The sequence below is a fragment of the Schistocerca cancellata genome, chromosome 11 (assembly GCF_023864275.1).
Source record: "Schistocerca cancellata isolate TAMUIC-IGC-003103 chromosome 11, iqSchCanc2.1, whole genome shotgun sequence".
NCBI lineage: Eukaryota > Metazoa > Arthropoda > Insecta > Orthoptera > Acrididae > Schistocerca > Schistocerca cancellata.
In genome coordinates this window covers 127,486,523-127,508,254 of record NC_064636.1, presented here as the reverse complement: position 1 = coordinate 127,508,254, position 21,732 = coordinate 127,486,523, and the positions used below count along the sequence as shown (strand labels likewise).

Genomic DNA, 21,732 nt, shown 5'->3' with positions numbered 1-21,732 from the left:
AAAATACGTGAATCTAGAATTTCAACTCGGCACTTCAGTCTCACACAAAGGAAAATTCCGAAGTCTACTTTTACATATAAAGAGACATGCTAACTGCACAGGTTTTTAAGTTATCTGTTTCTGTGCGAACTTCTACCCTAGCGTGCTACAGAAGAACACTGCAGCATGTGGTAATCAGTCGAAATATAGAAAAATGTGCAGCACCAACAAAGCACATCTTCTGCTTATTCCAGCTAGCTAGCTATCTGGAAGTGCAATATGAGTTAGGAGTTTCAAGACCAGCACAGAGGAGAAAACCTCTGGTGTGTGTGTGTGTGTGTGTGTGTGTGTGTGTGTGTGTGTGTGTGTAATTGCACATAAACATGGACAAAAATTTATGAAACAATTTTCATTAATCATTTGAAGTTCGACTTCACTGGCCTGTGTGAGATACCAGTGTAAGATATACTTTTATCTTATGATCATAAAATTCATTATACTCATCTTAACATCTGTAACACAATTCGTTAATTTTTTTTACTATTAAAAACAGTCTTGATCACGATTTATTTATCAAGGTGACTGGTTTCAACCACTACTGTGGTCATCTTCAGACCTACAAGTTGTATACAAAGCTTTAATTAGAGGGCTACATACATTAAAGAAAATACAGAAAGTTATAAAGCTATAAAACGATGAATTACCATTAAGTAGGAACCTCTTTCTGTTGGAGAATCACTATTGGAGAAACCAATGCACGTATTACTATATATAATGGTGGCATCGTTTTATAGCTTTATGTATTTTCTTTAATGTATGTAGCCCTCTAATTAAAGCTTTGTATGCAACTAGTAGGTCTGAAGATGACCACAGTAGTGGTCGAAACCAGTCACCTTGATAAATAAATCGTGATCAAGACTGTTTTTAATAGTAAATATTTGTAAGACATTGATCACTGCCTCACCCATAAAGTATTCAAAAGTAATTAATATATTGCCAAGTCAGCTATTGGGAGATTGCAAGATGTTTAGAGGGTTATGCACTAAAATAATGAAACTTAATTCCAAAATTTCTTTTAACAAACAATGCCTAACGAATCATGTGATTCCTAATTATGTAACAATTAGTTTTAATACCAGATGAAACACAGAAAAATTTTTGTGACAGAAGAGTAGCATTCTATGGATTAGATCTGAAATTAAAGATGCATATAAAGAAAAAGATGCATTAAATCTTGAAATGTACAATTTACATTTAAAAATTAGCGGTCAGTTGTCACCACTAATATTTTCACACTTACTTAACTTTACAGATGACAAAATTAATGCAGTACGAGAAATTATTCTTAATAAGCATACTAAGAAAATTGCAGCCCTTGTTAGTCACCAAAATGTGTGTTCATAAGATGTTTCACCAAATGTACATAACTTTTATCCAAGAGTAAGCAATCTAACCAAAATTACTTTTACTCCTGCAGAGACAACACTTTTAAACAAAGGCCTAAAATATAATTAAGCTCCAGAATTGAGCAATGCAAATATTAAACTTGTGATTGCTGACATAAAGGTTGCTGCAAAACATGCACAATTTAGTAGGTCTGAAATATGTGACATTGCACGTAAAACTAAAAATGTCATTACTAATGAAAAAGATAAAAATAAACATAATAATGAATTAAAACTTGTAAAACAAATGAACCAGAAGTTAATAAGTAATAAAGCTATTACAATCAGTGCAGATAAAGGGAATACTCTTGCCATTGTTAATGAAGATGATTATGGTTTTAAGACTTTACAGTTTTTTGATGCTAATGGAATAACTGAGGTTAATAAAGACCCGACTTCAAGATTTCAAACAAATATTAAAAATCTGATTGATGATAGTGACTCTTTACTTTCACCTAAAGATAAAATAACACTTAAAGTAATGAACCCCACCTTAACTAAGTTGAGATCACAAATCAAATTACACAAACCAAATTTACCAATTCGTCCAGCAGTTAATAATACCAACAGTCCCTCTTATAACCTGAACGGAAAGCTTAATCAAATCTTAAAATCCTTTTACATTTATGAAGAAAATTATAGTATTAAAAACAGTTTTGAATTAACAAAGTTAATTTATGATGTGGATATTCCAAAAATCGCAAGGTTTGCATCGTTGGACATGACAAATCCTTACACGAATATACCTATTCAAGATACTATATTAACTTAACGTATCACAAAATCGTGAGGCCAAAAGAAATAGTAGAATTCATTGAACTGTTAAGAATTACTCTAGATTTTAATTATTTTTCATATAATAATAAAATATACATACAGGAAGATGGACTTGCAATGGGGAATTCACTGTCTAGCACTATAGCAGATATCCCCGTCAATTATGTTGAAATTCAATTTTTCAAAAATAATCCAGAAATAACAAATAAAATTATATACTACAAAAGATGCGTTGACGATACCTTGCTATTATATAACCGTTCTAAGGAAGAAATTGATGCTTTCGCTAACAACTTAAATACTTTACACCCAAAACTTGTATTTACAGTAGAACACGAAAGTAACAATAGTATTAATTTACTGGACCTCACAATTACAAACAAGAATGGAAAACATAATATTTCTATTTTTAGAAAACCCACATCAAACGACATAATAAATGCTACATCATGCCATCCATTATGATACAAAATAGCATTTTTTAAAACTATGATACATAGGATACTGAAATTACCTCTTCAACCTGATGCAATCCAGAAGGAAATTGGTACATTAAAACAGATAGCAGTTGTTAACAATTATAATTCACATCAGGTTGATCTGTTATATCAAAAATTACAAGAAACAAATGATGCTGTTATAAATTTCAAGAGATTTACAGAAATGACACACATGGGACCTATTTCAGATAAAATAAATAAATTATTTAAGAACACAAGTGTGACAATAGCATTTAAAACTAATAACCCCCTGCAGAGGAGACTGAAACACACAATTGGGGACTCAAATATACACCAAAAGTCAGGCGTTTACAAAATAATATTTAATGACTGTGACAAACAGTATATTGGCCAAACTGGCTGTAACTTTTTAACACGTTTCAAAGAACATACTACTGGTACTGCACATACCAAATCAATATTTGGTCAACACCTTGATGGATACAATCACTCTGAGGGTTGCATTTCTAACAATTTCAAAAGATTACATACTGTGCGAAAAGGACCACTGCTAAATACTTATGAAGAAACTGAAATCTTTTCACTTCACAAAAGTAATCCATTATCTTTTTTAAGCGAACAACTTCAGTTCAAAGACAAACATTTCTTTGAACTTTCGATGATCTGCTTTAGACTGTTTACTCTTCTGTCATTGGTTTTTGAGATTATTAAGACTTTTAGGAAATATTTTATCTTTACATTGTAATTCTATTTCACCAAACATTATTTTATGACTGATGATCTGTTTTAGAATTTTTGCTTATAAGCTTTTAGACTGTGTATTGCTAATTTACATCCTTTAATTTTGACACTATGGCTCATAATATTATAATTTTAAATTCCTTCCATTTCATTATTTTTATTTCTTTATAAGACTGGCATATAACTTAATGAATAGCAATGCCTTTTAAAAATTGTCACATGTAATTTACATACCAACTTCATTGACAATGTTTCATATACATGGACAACAACTTCGTATCGTATTTGTGCAGCATGTAGTATACATGTCAGCTAAAAATTATTGCAGCCTACTCATTGAAAATTGTTTCAATAAAGACATGTTGCTGCTCAATAATACATCGTTTGCCATGACAGTCTTCGCGATTCCACTTTCGCAACAACTTCGTTGGAAAGAAGCCTGCTGCCACATCTTTGCACTGGCATTTGTCCTCACCATGGCAACCACTAGCTCGCCTATCGACTTTACAACAACTTTAGTGGAGAGAAGCCTGCTACCTCATCTTGGGAACGGCGTCCAACTTTACCATGGCAACCAGCGGTTCCAAATGATTCACTAACAGGCCTTGTCCATGTACTGCCAAACCGAAGTTAATTTATCCTACATGTTTAAATATTTTTAACGCTTCTTAATTGACAATTGCTGTTTAATAAGCTAAGTTTAGTGTGTATTTATTTTTAATTCTTGACAATATTCTTTTCATTAAGAAATTTTAAATTGTATTTCGACTTATAACTCATTGCTTAGTAATGACGTCATGCTGTCAGAAGGGGGCGGAGCCTCCATTATATATAGTAAAACGTGGTTTCTCCAGTAGTGATTCTCCAACAGAAAGAGTTTCCTACTCAATGGCAATTCTTGGTTTTAGAGCTTTATAACTTTATGTATTTTTTTAATGTATGTAGCCCTCTAATTAAAGATTTGTATACAACTTGTAGGTCTGAAGATGACCACAGTAGTGGTCGAAACCGGTCACCTTGATAAATAAATCGTGATCAAGACTGTTTTTAATAGTAAATATTTGTAAGACATTGATCACTGCCTCTCCCATAATGCATTCAAAAGTAAATAATTCGTTAAGATTTTAAAAACTTTCATTATTGTCATCAGTGTCATCATCGTCATAAATCTCTTATGGCAACATAAATTTGTACTAAAGCTTCAAAATATCATCAAAGTATGTATCAACATAGAACTTTCAGTGCACATCCCATTCCTCCCAATCCACAATACTCACTGTAAGAGTGACAAGAAACAGTGCGTAAATTATATATTTTCAACACTGTCATGCTGCTGATTATCAGGTGTGCAATACTACTTTAGAATTTGTCCACTTACTGTCAAATGTATTTAGCCTCAATGTACACTACTGGCCATTAAAATTTCTACACCATGAAGATGACGTGCTACAGACGCGAAATTTAACTAACAGGAAGAAGATGCTGTGATATGCAAATGATTAGCTTTTCAGAGCGTTTGCACAATGTTGGCGCTGGTAGCGTGGTAGCGAAACTTGCAACGTGCTGACATAAGGAAAGTTTCCAACCGATTTCTCATACACAAAAAGCAGTTGACCGGCGCTGTCTGCTGAAACGTTGTTGTGATGCCTCGTGTAAGGAGGAGAAATGCGTACCATCGCGTTTCCGACTGTGATAAAGATCGGATTGTAGCCTACTGCGATTGCAGTTTATCGTATCGCGACATTGCTGCTCGCGTTGGTTGAGATCCAATGACTGTTAGCAGAATATGGAATCGGTGGGTTCCGGAGGGTAATACCGAACGCCATGCTGGATTCCAACGGCCTCGTATGACTAGCAGTCGAGATGACAGGCATCTTATCCACTTGACTGTAATGGATTGTGCCGCCACGTCTCGATTTCTGAGTCAACAGATGGGGACGTTTGCAAGACAACAACCATCTGCACTAACAGTTCGACGACATTTGCAGCAGCATGGACTATCAGCTCAGAGACCATGGCTGTGCTTACCCTTGATGCTGCCTCACAGACAGGAGTGCCTGCAATGGTGTACTCAACGATGAACCGGGGCACACGTTTGGCAAAACGTAATTTTTTCGGATGAATCCAGGTTCCGTTTACAGCATTATGATGGTCGCATCTGAGTTTGGCGACATCGTGATGAACGCACATTGGAAGTGTGTATTCATCATCACCATACTCACATACCACCCGGCGTGATGATATGGGGTGCCATTGGTTACACGTCTCGGTCACCTCTTGTTCGCATTGACGGCACTTTGAACAGTGGACGTTACATTTCAGATGTGTTACGACCCGTGGCTCTACCCTTCATTCGATCCCAGCGAAACCCTACATTTCAGCAGGATAATGCACGACCGCATGTTGTGGGTCCTGTATGGGCCTTTCTGGATACAGATAATGTTCGACTGCTGCCCTGGCCAGCACATTCTCCAGATCTCTCACCAATTGAAAACGTCTGTTCAATGATGGCCAAGCAGCTTGCTCGTCACAATATGCCAGTCACTACTCTTGATGAACTGTGGTATCGTGTTGAAGCTTAATGGGCAGCCATCCAAGCTCTGTTTGACTCAATGCCCAAACGTATCAAGGCCGTTATTACGGCCAGAGTTGGTTGTTCTGGGTACTGATTTCTCAGGATCTATGCACCCAAATTGCATGAAAATGTAATCGCATGTCAGTTCTAGTATAATATATTTGTCCAATGAATACCCGTTTATCATCTGCATTTATTCTTGGTGTAGCAATTTTAATGGCCAGTAGTGTAATTGGGCCGTGGCTGGTTCGTCTTATGCCTTGCATTAAGCCTTGTTTGCTATTCTGTGCTCAGTGTCCTGCAGTTATCACAATCATGCTGCTATCCTCTCTCTCTGCAAGTGGCAGCAGCAGCGTGTATCGATATTTACACCCTTGTAGTATCTTTGGTCTCACGCTTATAGTTTAAGGCTGTGCCATGCGGGCCGTTGGTTGGTTTGCGTGGAGCAGCGAGGAAGTCTCTGTGGTGCATGTCTGGCCGGGCCTGCTGGTGCAGTCTACATGCAGTCGGAATGTGATGGGCAGTTCCCATTGATACAGGGTCCGTGGTTCACCGATCCCCGGCTCGAAAAATTGAGTCTTTACTTAACCTACCAGCCATCCTCACCTGTTCACATTGTGTCTTTCATGTCGTAGTGGACTGTTGGGACATTCCCGCAAGCAACAACGTGTGTTTTCAAGTTGGCGAAATTCTAGCCGCCCTCTTGTGTAGTTTAACTTAAATCGATTATTTTCGAATTGAAGTGCACCAGCAGAATCTTCTACCTTGTGCCCGATAACGCCCCTGTTACCTGCCCTGGCTGTTGATGTAAACTCAGGCAGTGTATTTTCCTCGTCGTGTTGTGGCTGTCCAGCATGGCATGTAGTTTGACAGTTGAAGATGTAAGTCGTTGCGGGCGCCGATACCTTCTTCGTGTTCCATTGAACTCCCCATTGTGTGCTGGTCGGGTGGAGCGGAAGTTATCCTTTCGCTTGGTCCATTGACTACCTGTCAGTTGGGTTGCCGCCGGATTGAGAATTGTTGGGCCGACTGACAGTCTCACGTAAGTTGGCATTAGTGTTTGAGTTCTAGGCCGACCCCTGGAAACTTCTGAGCGCCGTTTGATGTGCTATTTTTTCTTATTTATCCTTGGTGTTTGTTTATGTATGGCTTCTAGCAGACTTTAAATTAAAGTTGTTTTGCCCTTAAGGCGTGATATTGTTTGGGCCGTCAGCCTAATTTAGAGAAAAGTTTTGAGATAAGGCCGTCTGCCTTTTAAATTCAAATTTCTGTTTTTGAGTCTTAAGTTCTTGGCTTACAGCCGATTGTTCGCTGTTAAGGCATGAGATTGTTTTGACCTTCAGCTTAATTTAGAGAAATGTTTTAAGCTGAGGCCTTCTGCTTTTTAAAATTCAAATTCTTGTTTTTGAGTCTTAAGTGGTTGGTCTTCAGCCGGTTTTAAATTAAAGTTGTTTTGCCCTTGAGGAGTGAGATTGAATGGCGTATTTAACCGGGAATTAAGTTCTAAAATTAATGTTGGCCTGCTATGTTTTTAATGTTTCCTTTACTCTTGTAATGTTTGTAAAATGAATAAAGTAGTATGTTCGGGTGCAACTGACAGCGACTCGTTTTGGCCCCTCTCCACAAATTAAACTATTTGTCCTGTACTGCGGGCATAGCAGGGGATCTCACTGGTAGCAGAGCATGATTTCGCTTGTGTTTGCTATTCCAGTTGCTGTCAGTCTCACTCTTGTTATGTTTTTGTGTTCTGTGGCACCATATTGTTTTGGCTGTTACTTGTTTCAGGTGTTTATCGTAATGGCAGTCAGACAGTGTCTGGGGATATGCGTGCTCAGAAAGGACCACCTTGTTTACGAGTAGGTAATAAGGCGCCAACCGATTGAGGGCAGTGTTCCGGAGTTAGTAGCCCGTTTGCGTACTGCCGTTCTTCATCCGGTTGATGTCACGTAGGCGGTGGTGGGTGAGACAGGAGCAGCAACTGAATTTTTGTTTGAGACTGTTAGAGGCTTTGAGCAAACTATTTGTGTTTTGGAGGTAACCCAACCTAGTGACAGTTACCTGGAACGGGGGGTGCAGGCACAGTTAATGCATTTAACTAATCAGATAGCGGATTTAGGCACGTTAGCTTCGGACGATCGTCACCGGAAATTAACCGTTGGGTTAGGAACTTTGGTGAGCACATTACAGGTTAAGCTTGCGTCTTTGGAGTTGGATGGGAGGAGGATTGAAGATCGGGATTTGCGCTTTCAGGGAGAGGGTGAGAGCCAGCCCGGTGGGGTACTGTTGCATCCTCTCTTACGTTAGATGCTGTATTTGCCAAGTTGCCTAATCCTCTAGCCTATTTCTTCTGAGATATTACTGAATTGATTGTGGAGCGACTTGATGAGACTTAAAAATTATTATTGTTATTGGTTCGCTTAGAATAACAAATGGCTGCCTTTAGCATTCCGCAGCAAGTAATTTTGTCATCATTGTACCCGTTAGCTAGAGGTGAGTTGCAGAACCTCCTCTCGCGAGCCATGGCGAAAGGGTTTTTCCTGCAGCAATTAATGTAGCTGGTGATTTGGCAAAGGTTGACCACCGGAATTCGTAAACAGTCAGAGTGTCGTTACATTTGGGAAGTACATGGTGTGGGGAGCTGTTACATCAGTATGTCGATAGAGTACATATAGCCTCTTTGACATTGTTAATTGATTTACCTGAACAAGAGTTGGTCTCTATTGTTCTTAGGGGAATGCACGGAGCGGATTAGTCGCATTTTGTCTTCCACAAGCAGCCTTCAACCTGGGAAGAGCTGCGTGACGTAGTGGTAGCAGCATCTGCAAAACCACTTGGTAACAATGTACGTCACAAGGTTAAGGGGCAGGTCGTCAGCCCTGATTCCAGAGTATCTACATCCACTGAAGCTATCAGAAGGGTACGCTGGCGTTGTTTCAGGTGCGGTAGTTGGCGCATTTGGTGTGCTCTTGTGTTCATCCTCGTGCACCCAGAGCCAATAGATGACTCCGGGCTAGGCTGCGAACTCTGGATCGAGCATTCAGACCTTGGTGTACTTATGTACGTTTGTTCTCGGGTAGGTGGCGAGCCGATTTGTGCTCTTTTGGATTCTGGTAGTTCCGTTTCATTATTGAGCTTTGAGTGGTTTTCGGAATTTGGGCATCTTACGAAACTTCGGTCAGTCCCTTCGCCGGTGCAGAGATGTTGGGTGGCCAGTGGCCAAGTGTTGCCTCTACATGATTAGTTCCGGTGGAGTATATCGGTCGGCGATTTTTCCTGGCCTATGTCTTTAGTCTTGGTTAAGGAACTGCCAGTTGATCTAATTTTGAGATGTGATTTCATCAATAAAACTGGGTTGGTCTTGTATTGTTCTGGGCACACCTTTTCCTTTAAGTTTGCTCCTGAGGAGAAGTTAAGCCTTTGCGGATGCGCTAAACCTATTGTGCATCGTACTGTTAGCGCATTGGCTGTTGAGTTTCATCCGGTCCATCTATTGCCCCATCAGGCTTCTCAGTCACGCAATTTGTTGCACAGTTTTCGCCACGTCCCGAGTGATAACTTGGGTGTTACTAACGTTGTTGAGTATCATATCCGTCTGTCCGACAATATTACGGTTTGGCAGTACCTATATCGCCTCTCACCCTCTAAGTTGAAGATACTAAAGGCTGAAATATCGCAGATGCTCCAACAGGAAGTGATTAGGCCTACTACATCTGCTTATGTTTCCCCAATATCCCTTGTGCCTAACGATTTCAGACCTGTGGTTGACTACCGCCGTTTAAATGCTAAGGTTGTCGTTAAATCGGTACCCTACCTCATCAGCATAATTCTTTTACTTGGTTTGCCGGCGCTAATTGGTTTACAGCCCGTGATTTGAATCAGGCTTATTATTAGATTCCCTTGGCTGAAGCCGGCCGGAGTGGCCGAGCGGTTCTAGGCGATACAGTCTGGAGCTGCGCGACCGCTACGGTCGCAGGTTAGAATCCTGCCTCGGGCATGGATGTGTGTGATGTCCTTAGGTTTAAGTAGTTCTAAGTTCTAGGGGACTGATGACCTCAGAAGGTAAGTCCCATAGTGCTCAGAGCCATTTGAACCAACCTTGGCTGAAGAATGTAAACATGTTACCGCATTTTGTACTGATTGGAACTTGTTTGAGTTTAACAGATTTCCTTTTGGGCTAGACACTGGTGCGGCTGTGCTTACTCGTTTGCTTGATAATGACCTTGGCGTCTTGAAGTTAGTTTATGTGTATAATTATTTGGATAACTTAGTTATCTATAGACGTTCGTTTGAGGACCATTTGGAACATATACACCAAGTTAAGATTACAGGGAGCCGGACTGACCGTTAAGCCTACTAAGATGACGCTAGCGAAGCAGCAGGTATCTTTCTTAGGTCATATAGTGTCGAGTCACAGTATTCGCATTGACCAAGAGTGAACTAAGGCCTTACGGGCTTTGCCTCCGGCTACTGACAAGTGGGTAATTACTAAATTCATAGGCATGGCGAACTACTTCAAGCGTTTCGTTCCCAGTTTTTCTCAGTTGGCAGCACCCTTAAATCAGTTACGCCAGAAGGGCGCGCGTTTTGAATGGGGACCCGCCCAGGAGGCTGCCTGTGAGCACATTAAGGCAGCAATAACCAGTCCTCCGGTTCTTGGAGTACCCGATTTTAATAAATGGTTTGTTATTCAAACTGACGCTTCTAATGCTGGTATTTCAGCCGTTCTCCTCCAGGAGTTTGAGGGGCAGAGACAGCCATTAGACTATGTGTCTCATCGGTTAACTGATGCTGAACTTAAGTACTCTGTTTACGAGTGCGAGGCTTTGGCCGTTTAATTTGCATTAGAGAAGTAGCGCTTCTACCTTGAACATCGGGCTTTCCAGTTAGAAACCGACAATTGGGCTTTGAGCTGGGTGTTGGCTAGGCCACGTAAAACTGGCCATATTGCCAGGTGGGCAGTGAGTATTTCAGCATTTCAGTTTGAAATTAAACATGTGAGAGGCTCTGAAAATATCCTCACAGATGTCTTCAACTGGATGTTCGCCGAAACTACACCTAGTAAGGGAAACCGGCAGGTGGAGGGGGACAGTCTTAATTGTATGGTGTAGGGTGAAATTCCCCTTTTGTTTGATGATGTTGCTCAGCATCAGGCTCAGGACTCTGTTTGCGCCCCGATTAAGCAACCTGTGTTGGCAGGACAGATGTCGGATGAGTATGTTGTTAAGAGAGGTATTCTCTGTAAGAGGGTGGGCGATGCTAAGGAGTGCAAGATCTGTTTGCTTGTAGCTTTGGTGCTCCTGGTTTTACGTTATTTTCGTGATTCGTTGATGGGTGGCCACTTAGGTACTTATAAGATTCTCCAAAAAATCAAGGAGCATGTAACTTGGTCCTCCATGGACTGGGATGTAAGAGAGATGATTTCCTAATGTCAATGGTTCGCAGGAGAGCTTCTGTAAAGTTTGGAAGGTAGGAGAAGAGGTACTGGCAGAAGTAAAGCTGTGAGTACCGGCCGTGAGTCGTGCTTCGGTAGCTCAGATGGTAGAGCACTTGCCCGCGAAAGGCAAAGGTCCCGAGTTGGAGTCTCGGTCGGGCACACAGTTTTAATCTGCCAGGAAGTTTCATATCAGCGCATACTCCGCTGCAGAGTGAAAATCTCATTCTGATATCCTAATGTCGCTTGTGTAATGTAGCCAAACCCAAGAATGTTCTTCAACTGGGTTAGTTGAGTTCTGAACGAGAGTCCTGTCCGACGCGCAAGCTCTACATTGATTATTTAGGACCTTTGCCTCGTACTAAGAAGGGTCATCGATATGTGGTAATTATTATTGATGCTTTCTCCAGATTTATTGGCTCCTTCCGAACCGTAACGTTACCGCTGCCAACACTATTTCTCATTTAACTAATGTCTTCAGTGTTTTTGGCCCACCTAAGCAGCATGTTAGCGATAATGCTCCTGCTTTTCTTTCGGCTCCTTTCAGGGCCTTCTGTTTTCAGAACGTTGTCAAACATATCACGACCACCCTGTTTTATCCCCTGGGGTTATTTGTGGAGAGAGTTAACCGAAATCTTAAGTCCGCTTTGATAATTATCATCAGAAAACCCCTAGTCAATGGAAATCCAGTCTTCCTTAGCTTAGTTTTGCCTTTAATACCGCCAGTCATTAAGCTTTGCGAGCTACGTCCACCTCCTTGATTCTTTCCTATCCCATTAATTCCCCTCTTTCGAACTTGTGGGGTATTCAAGATCTTATTCCAGCGGATATTAGTCCTCAAGTTATCAAGGAAAACTGGAACCAGGCCAGACGTAATATACTCAGGGCCCATAATAAACAAGCTGAGCGTTATAATCATAATTCAGAAACCTTTAAGGGGAGGCCAGGGGATCAAGTCTATGTCTGAAATTTCCTGGGGAGGCAGGTGCTTGGCGGGAATGTTAGCAAATTTACTCCCCATTTTCTGGGGCGTTGCACCATCGTACGTATCTTAGGCCTGATAAATCTGTTGATCAAGGATAACTGTTCAGGTAAGCAGTATAGGGTTCACCTTAGCCTAGAAGTTCAGATAGCTCAGGGGTTGAGTCACCCCCTACCTGTGTTGAGTTTAAGGGGGGGAGGTTGAGCCATAGCTGGCTTGACTTATGCCTTGCATTAGACATTGGTTGCTATTCTGTGTTTAGTGTCCCGCAGTTATCACGATTATGCTTGTTATACTCTGTCTCTGTGAGTGGCACCAGCAGCGTGTATCGATATTTGCACCTTTGTACTATCTTTGGCCTCGCGCTTCTAGTTTCTGGCTGTGCTGTGCGGCCAGTTGGTTGGTTGGCGTGCAGCAGCGAGGAAGTCTCCGAGGCACGTGTGTGGATAGGCCCGCTCCCGGCGTCCACGCGCAGTCATAGTGTTCCCATTGCTTCAAGGTCCATGGCTCAGCGATCCTCGACAGCAAAGGTGGGTCTTTACTTAACCTACCAGCCAACCCCAACTGTTCACATTGTGATGTTTGAATTTAGTTGTGGGCTACTGGGACATTCCCGCGAGCAACAACGTTTGTTTTCAAGTTGGCGAAATTCTAGCTGTCCTCGTGTGGAGTTTAACTTAAATTGATTATTTTTGAATTGAAGTGCACCAGCGAAATCTTCTGCCTTGTGGCCGTTAACGTTCTGGTGTCCAGCCCTGGACATTGACTTAAATTCAGGAAGTGTATTTTCCTCGTCGTGTTGTGGCTGTCCAGCATGGTGTGTAGTCTGACAGTTGAAGGTCTAATTCGTTGTGGACGCCGATACCTTCTACATGTTCCATTGAGCTCCCCGTTGTGTACTGGTTGGGTGGAGCGGAAGTTATCCTGTCGCTTGGTCTGCTGACTGTCTGTCAGTTGGGTTTCTGTCGGGCTGAGAAATGTTGGGCCAACTGCCTGTCTCACCTAAACGAGCATTAGTGTTTGAGTTCCAGGCCAGCCCTTGGAAACTTCTGAGCGCCATTGGATGTGCTGCCTCTTCTTATTTGTCCTTGTTGTTTGTTTATGTATGGCTTGTAGCCGATTTTAAATTAAACGTGTTTTGCCCTTAAGGCGTGACATTGTTTGGGCCTTAAGCCTAATTTAGAGAAATGTTTTAAGATATGGCCAGCTGCCTTTTAAATTCAAATTCCTGTTTGTGAGTCTTAAGTTATTGGCCTTCAGCCGATTTTAAACTAATGTTGTTTTGCCCTTAAGGCGTGAGACTGTTTGGGCCTTCAGTCTGATTTAAAGAAATTTTAGGATAAGGCCTTTTGCCTTTTAAAATTCAGTTTCTTCTTTTTGAGTCTTAAGTGGTTGGCCTTCAGCCAGTTTTAAATTAAAGTTTTTTTTCTCTTGAAGAGTGAGATTGAATGGTGCATTTAGCTGGGAATTAAGTTCTAAAATTAATGTTGGGCTTGCTCTGCTTTTAATGTTTCCTTTACTCTTGTAATGTTTGTAAAATGAATAAAGTAGTATGTTCAAGTGCAGCTGACAGCCACTTATTTTGGCCGCTTTCCATAAGTTAAACTATGTGTCCTGGCCTACAGGTATAGCAGGGGATCTCAGTAATATCGAATGAGGTTGAAAAACGTAGAATGATATATTAAAAATAATCTGGTGTGATGTCAGGAAGAGTTTAAATTGAAGAAACATCCCACAGAACTCAAATACTACATGGTCATTAGACACACTGTCATAAAGGTCTACTCACACGTGAAACAATAGAATAACAAAAGCATTTGACAATGTGTTTCAAGATGTATGAATGGAATGTTAAGGTTTCTTTGGAAGAAAGTATTGACACTGATGCATGGCGGAGGGGGGAGGGGACGACGATGACGATGAAATTGCTGTCGTCATCTGCTAATACCACAAGTTAATCTACATTCACCATGCTTACAGTATCGGATTTCATACATCTGCGTCTTCCTAGTTCTTATTTTATTATTATACTTTGTTTTCTTGGCACATTGCTAACTTTCTATGCCAAGTTGGTTTATTTTATTGAATGTTCTTCCATAAGACAGGCTAGACATCTGAATGCACAGTACAAGGTAGGTTTTTCAGTAGCAGTTCAGATGAAAAATTCAACATAGTGTGCATGTGTGTGTGTGTGTGTGTGTGTGTGTGTGTGTGTGTGTGTGTGTGTGTGTGGTTCTGTAAATAAGAACAAACTTTATGTATCAGTTTCTTAACAGTGAAATAGTCAGCTCTATTGAAGAAAAAAAATCAGCTATTTCTTAAATTTTTTAGTACATAGAAAGAAAAGAAACAGTGGCTAAGGTGAAAAGACACTGCATAGTACTCCAGTTTTGTTCGACAGGTTTCTACATCTATAATTTCTTTAGCAAATGTTAGTGACGATGTTCAGAAATGTTTAGCCTACACTTTTCCTAGTGATTCAATTCCCAGTAATTTAACGTGGAATCGCTGTAAAGAACATCCTTTATGATTTAGCTTTGGCCATTCATAAGCTTATGTCGGTTCATGGCTCATGTCGGTACCAATGGCGTGTGTCTCTTGGAAGTAGAGGAGATTCTCTCTGGTTTCGGGCAGCTAGTGGATATGGCAAAGACTGCCAGTGTTGCTTGCGAGATTAAGGCGGAGCTCACCATTTGCAGCATCGTCAACAGAACCGAGTGTGGTCCTTTGGTGCAGAGCTGAGGGCCTGAATCAGAGGCTCAAGTGATTCTGTGACCGTGTAGGCTGCAGATTCCTTGGCTTGCGCCATCGGGTGGTGGGTTTCTGGGTTCCGCTTAATAGGTCAGGAATCCACTACACACAGGAAGCTGCTACACGGGTAGGGAGGGCTGTGTGGAAGGGTCTGGGCGGCTTTTTAGGTTAGGTCTCAGGGAACCACAGAAACGGCGTCTGTCTAGAAGGGGACAGATAAAACACAGTATGTTAGTTGTAGAAACGATCGGTATTGTAGTTGTAAATAGTCGTAGCTGTGTCGGAAAAGAACCAGAGCTCCAAGCCCTTAATAGCAGGCACTGAAGCTGAAATAGTTATAGGTACAGAAAGCTGGCTAATGCCGGAAATAAGTTCAGCCGCAATTTTTCAGACGATCTAACAGGGTTCAGAAAATATAGATTAAATACAGTTGGTGGTGGAGTATTTATTGCTGTCAGAAGTAGTTTGCCTTGTAGTGAAACTGAAATAGATAGTTCCTGCGAAATTGAGAGAAGGTATAGAGCTGGGTTTAGTGTCATTTTGTAAGGAAATACGTCAAGTCTCCTTAACTTAAACTAACGATGTAGTATGTAGCTTCCGTTGGCTATTCCGCATACATCCCATCAGAAGTCAATTGCTCAGTGGCTGCGTAATTTCTTGGTCCAAGTTCAGGTAGAGAATCCGGCACAAGAGCTACAAACACGATATCCTTGATGAATCCCCATTTAAAAAATCGAGTGGTGTCAGGTCTGTGAACGTGGGGGCCATGAAATTGGCGCACCACAGCTAATACATTGACCTGGAAAGCGGACGCTGAAAAAATCCCAGATGTCACCCGGGTACTGGGGTGGTGCACCATCTTACATGTAGTAAAAATTTCGTTCTTGGTCATTTTCATCAATCTGTGGTATCAAAAATTGTTGTGTTATCCAGTTACACTACCCCTCTGATGGTTGTCTCAGGGCGCCATACACTTTGTTGTTGCTCAGTGCTCAATAAACGTTCAGTTTAAGTCATTCACGAACATGTTGCAATGTTTGATGTGGATTTTCACTGCCCCACATCCTACAGTTATGTGTGTTAATCTTGCCACTCAACTGAAAAGTCCACTCGTCAGAAAGATGATTTTGGGCAAGAAATGTTCATCTTCACATAATCGATTTAACATATCTGCACAGAAGTTCCTGCGAGCAATTTCATCAGTGTCCTTTATTCCTTGTACGGTTTCATAGCCAAACGGCTCCTCAACTCGCGCCAAACGGTCGTATGTGGGATATGCAGTTCACGATATGCGCGCCAGGTCGATTTCGCAGCGTTGTTCACAAAATGTTGCCTCACTCGCTCAACGACGTCGTCAGACGTGCTTGGACGACCTGATGATTTCCCATGTCTTACCGAGCACCCTGTTTCTACAGCACATTTATGCCACTCATAAACTGAAGGTCTACTAGGAGAATCTTTAGCGTACTTGGTATGGAAAGTACACCGAACTGTTGTCGCCGAATTTGATTCTTCAAACCAAAACACACAGGTAGGGCGCTCAGGTCCAGCGAAGGCAACCATCTTTAACGCAGCTGCCGCTAGAGCAGTGCCTTTCAGCACTAGCGAAATACGCGAGGCAAAACTTGATGTATTTCCATACAAACTGACACTACAATCGCCTCTATAAGTGCTATGATTTTTTTTTTTCAAAATTGTTCTCTTTGGAATACCGTATGTACCGCTCCCGTTTCAACTAAGATGTAACTTTCATGCACAAAACAAAAATAGATATTTCCACGATTCCGACAAGGTGTAACACATCGATGTTCGTGGTGCTGTGGGACCAGAATATGAGCTCAGTCTGGGGTGAATGACAGTGGAAAGGGTAACAGTCGTCCGCCGGCAGGGACGCCCAGGGTCGCGCACTCGACTCCCCGTTACGCGGAGCAGACGACGTCACGTGGCGCCGCCTGCCTGGGGGTGGGGGTGGGGGTGGGGGTGGGAGGAGGGGCGTTCCGCTGTGTCCGGCGGCCGACGCGGCTCTGCCTCCCACCCCCGGAGTCGAGGGACGCAGTATCAGCGTTTACTTGTGTGTGTGTGTGTGTGTGTGTGTGTGTGGAGCTGGAACAGCGGTTCTGCCCATTTGCTCGGCTGTGCTGCTATGAAGACAATAAATAAGTGAACAGATAAAATACTGAAAAGAATACTTGATGTGTGTTGTTAACACTGGTTAATACGAAGAAAACTTACTCTTACATTAAGTTACTGTGTGACATGACGATATTCACGTAACTGCTATAATTATTTATGGATCAATATTAAAATTTAACTGAAACTACTACATGTCAGATCCACCAGCTACGTGAACAACTCTTTTTGCATTTGTATTTATAATCGTAAACATTTTTCAGCACGTTTCTGCTCTCGTCACTGGGTACTGTTTATAATCCGGATGTTTTCAACTGGCAACTACGCTACGAACACTGGGTCTGCAGACAGTTTCCGGCTGCCGTTGTCGTTACGACACCTGTTTATCACTGAGCGGCCAACCCAGAAAGCAGAACCATCTGCTGGTGGCCTACCAGACGGTTTCCAGACGCACAAAAAATTTGGTCCTCAAAACTTCATGTGATTACTGAGTGAATTTAAAAATTAAAAATGCTGTCAACACCCATTAAGTGATATAAACTTATTTTAATAGTTCAAGACAGAAATGTGTTACAGTCAAAAACCAATTGTCCTCTTGAGGCAGTATAACTGCCACGACTTTCTTCATACAATATTTGAGAATAACACAACTTAGCAACTCCCAGCAAACTTTACACATAATTTCAAACCGTCTTTTTACAGAGACTGACCCCCTCCTCCCTCCCGCAACACAGCCAAATTTACAAAAGGAGACAACTTTATTGCTTACTGAATTTTCGCTGTTGCTGCAGTAAAACTTAAACATCAGAGATACTATTTTCAATTTATTGGTCTATTACCGACTCTGTTAGCAGCGCAAATGCAACACTCAATGAACGTGCAAACTTCTATCCTCTTACCCATCAATGCGGTGGAGATACACTAAAGCGCCAAAGAAACTGGTACACACATGCGTATTCAAATGCAGAGATATGTAAACAGGCAGAATGCGGCGCTGAGGTTGACAACGCCTAAATAACACAACTAGTGTCTGGTGCAATTGTCTAGATCGGTTACTGCTGCTACAATGGCAGGTTATCAAGATTTAAGCGAGTTTGAACGTCGTGTTATAGTCGGCGCACGAGCGATGGGGCACAGAATCTCTGAGGTTGTTTTCAAGTGGGGATTTTCCCGTACGACCATTTCACAGGTGTACTGTGAATATCAGGTATCTGGTAAAACATCAAATCTCCGATATCGCTGCGGCCGGAAAAAGATCCTGCAAGAACGGGACCGATGACAACTGAAGAGAATCGTTGACCAATGACGACTGAAGAGAATCGTCGACGTGACAGAGGTGGAACTCTTGACAAATTGCTGCAGATCAATGCCGGGGCATCAACAAGTATCAGCGTGCGAACCATTCAGCGAAACACCATCGATATGGGGTTTTGGAGCTGACGGCCTACTCGTGTACCTTCGATGACTGCACAACACAAACCATTATGCCTCACCTGATCCCATCGACACCGACATTGGACTGTTGATGACTGAAAACTGTTGCCTGGTCGGACGAGTCTCTTTTAAAATTGTACCGAGCGGATGGATATGTACGGGTATCGAGATGACCTCATGAATGCATGGACCTTCATGTGAGCAGGGAACTGTATAAGCTGGTGGAGGATGCTCCGTAATGGTGTGGGGTGTTTGGAATTGGAGTGATGTGGGAGCCCCCCCCCCCCATCCCGATATGTCTTGACACAACTCTGAATGATGACACATACGTATGCATCCTGTCTGATCCACTGCATGCATTCATGTCCATTGTGCACTCCGACGAACTTGGGCAATTCCAGAAGGACAATTCTACACCCCATGCGCCCATAATTGCTAGATTGGCTCCGGGAACACTCTTATGAGCTTAAAGACTTCCGCAGGCCACAAAACTGCCCAGACGTGAACATCATTGAGCATATTTGGGATGCCTTGTAAAGTGCTGTTCAGAAGAGATCTCCACCCCCTGGTACTTTTACGGATTTATTGACAGCCCTGCAGGATTCACGGTATCAGCTCCCTCCAGCAATACTTCAAACATTAGTGGGGTCCATGCCACGTCGTGTTGCGGCACCTTTGTGTGCTCGCGGGGGCGTTATACGATATTAGGCCGGTGTACCAGTTTTTTTGGTTCTGCAGTGCATGACGTCAAACACCGAAATGCATGAAAAACATGCTTTTGGTTAACGTAGCGCTCAAATTCCCCTGGCTGTCTTACCTAGTGTTTCATAATGACGCGACGTATATACCTTGAGTATAATTTCAAATGTTTTCTAAATTTTTTGTCACTTACGTGCTTACAGCCGGATATTTGACATATTAACTCACTTGCAATGTAATGGGAAGCTTAAAGCTGTTTTATACATGGAAGTGGATTCTTTAAAGAATCGGAGGTTTGGTGGTTACACACTAAGACAGACAAACTGGGATGAAGTGCCTCACAACACGTTTCACCCGTACATGTGATCTCACGATGTTCCACTGATCGAGGGCGTGCTTTCTAACGTACCTACAACTAACGTGTAACGTAGCTACAACATATATTGTCTATGTTCAGCTGTGAGAATGGACTCGATAAGTAACCTGAGGTATCAGTATTCTGTATCTAACCTGCATAACACTGTGTGCGTGTTGTATGAGTGTCGATTTCACTGTCATTTAAGCCCTCAACAGATCGTTACATGACAAACGTAAAACTAATAACATTTGGATGAGCTAACTGACTGCGTATTTGAATATGAAAAAGTACAGTAAGAAATGAACCTGTAACAACGAATACCTAAGCTATCTGACTGCGTTTTTGAACAAGAATTTGCAAGTGATACAGAATCTGGCTTGTGAAACGGAATTTGCTGGATTAGAGTACATGACATGTTGAGGTGTGTCAGTGTCTCTGTTTGGGCCCCGAGTTTGATCTCACCCCTTTAGATGACTGCCTTTTTCCATGTGATTTACAGAAATTCGCAGCAACAGCGGCTGCAGCTCATTGTCACTAAGAATCAATTTAATAAAACTGAGTTTGCTTGGGTTTTGTTAACTGCTAAATAACTTGCAATAAGGGATTTCACAAATTAAGTCTATTTAAAAACTTTAGAAATCATCATGACCAATAACAGACAGTGACAACTAAATATCAATAATGGCTAAGTGCCAGATTAAGGAATTATTTCGATTTCAAAGTTACATTAACATTTAATAACCACAGCATATTTATTAATTAGATGTGGAGAGTAATTATTAGTATTCGGGGATAAGGCGGTTTCTTTTTAACTCACAAGAAAATCGTTGGATTATTGCAAACCCGGTCTAACAATCAGGAGCCTAACCCTGCAATTATGCTTTACGCTATGCTTGTGAATTTTACCCTGAATTCCATCTTCAAGCGTAGTTAAGCCATCTACAGTAATTCTCTCCTGGCTATGTAAATGAAAGGGCAGCGTGACACGTCTTCTGTCTCCGAGCTCTCCACCGATACCACTACTTCCACTCCCGCAGACAGACCTTGTCTCACAACAATGCTTAGAATCGCGCTCCCGTGTTTCGCCCTCAGATTGTTACTATCGATATCTGAGTGCTTATTTATTTCCAATCTTACAAGATGCTAAGAATAGCGTTAAGTTGGCTATATTGTTTTCAATGTAATGGAGAGTTCTGACACACTTCTTATAGCTTGTGGTTGTTCTGGCATTTTTAGAAACTGATGAACACAGGTGACTCAGTGGTCCAAGTATTGTGCATAATTTGGAAATAACTGGGCCGAAGACCCGAAAGCCAACCATTGTTTCACTAACATTCACAACAAGGCCCACAGAAACTACAAACCTATTCACTGAACACATATGTCATCATTTGCTAATCGATATATTGACCACGAACTGTTTACAATTGCCACAAAAGGGACCGACTTAGGAAACAAGAGCAGGTGGCATTTACAGATGGACAGTTGTCTGGGACGTTGCAGTGGCCATCAGTACATGGCAGAAGATCATTAAAAAACCTCGCGTCTCTCCAAAGTTATGACTGAATGAACAGCTTTGTCACGCGCCCCATGGCAACGTCAGTTAAGAAACACACACACACAGACACACACAGACACACACACACACACACACACACACACACACACACACACACACACACACAGGACGATCAAATGGTGAGTGGTCTGCCGTCCCACACTCGACCATGTCAGATTTGGGCTTCTCTGACTAATCAGAGGAATATGTACTGATTTGTAGCCCACACAGTGAGACTGGTAGTTGAATGTAGACAAAAAATACCGGTGACACAACAAAATTTTGGTCGAGACTGGAGCACCGTATTTCAGTGTATAATTCTGGTAAGACGGTAAAACCTGGAAGGCTGGTGGACTGTTTACATTGTAAGATGGCAAGAACTATGCCCCTTACATGAAGTCATTAAAGATC

General features: G+C 41.8%; 1 protein-coding gene across 4 annotated transcripts in view; it reads left to right on the top strand.

Annotated features, from left to right (window-relative positions):
* The window catches only part of LOC126108756 (zinc finger protein 99-like), a 126,501-nt gene extending 113,607 nt beyond the window's left edge, over positions 1 to 12,894 (top strand). For 2 of the 4 annotated variants that reach the window (XM_049914103.1, XM_049914102.1), the window contains exon 6: positions 12,764 to 12,894. In XM_049914103.1, the coding sequence (XP_049770060.1) occupies positions 12,764 to 12,872 (109 nt within the window). In that variant the 3' untranslated portion in view covers positions 12,873 to 12,894. Of the gene's footprint in view, positions 1 to 3,799; positions 3,913 to 12,763 lie in introns of those variants that run through there. The other 2 variants (XM_049914105.1, XM_049914104.1) reach the window with 1 other exon arrangement.
* Positions 12,895 to 21,732: the final 8,838 nt, after the last annotated feature.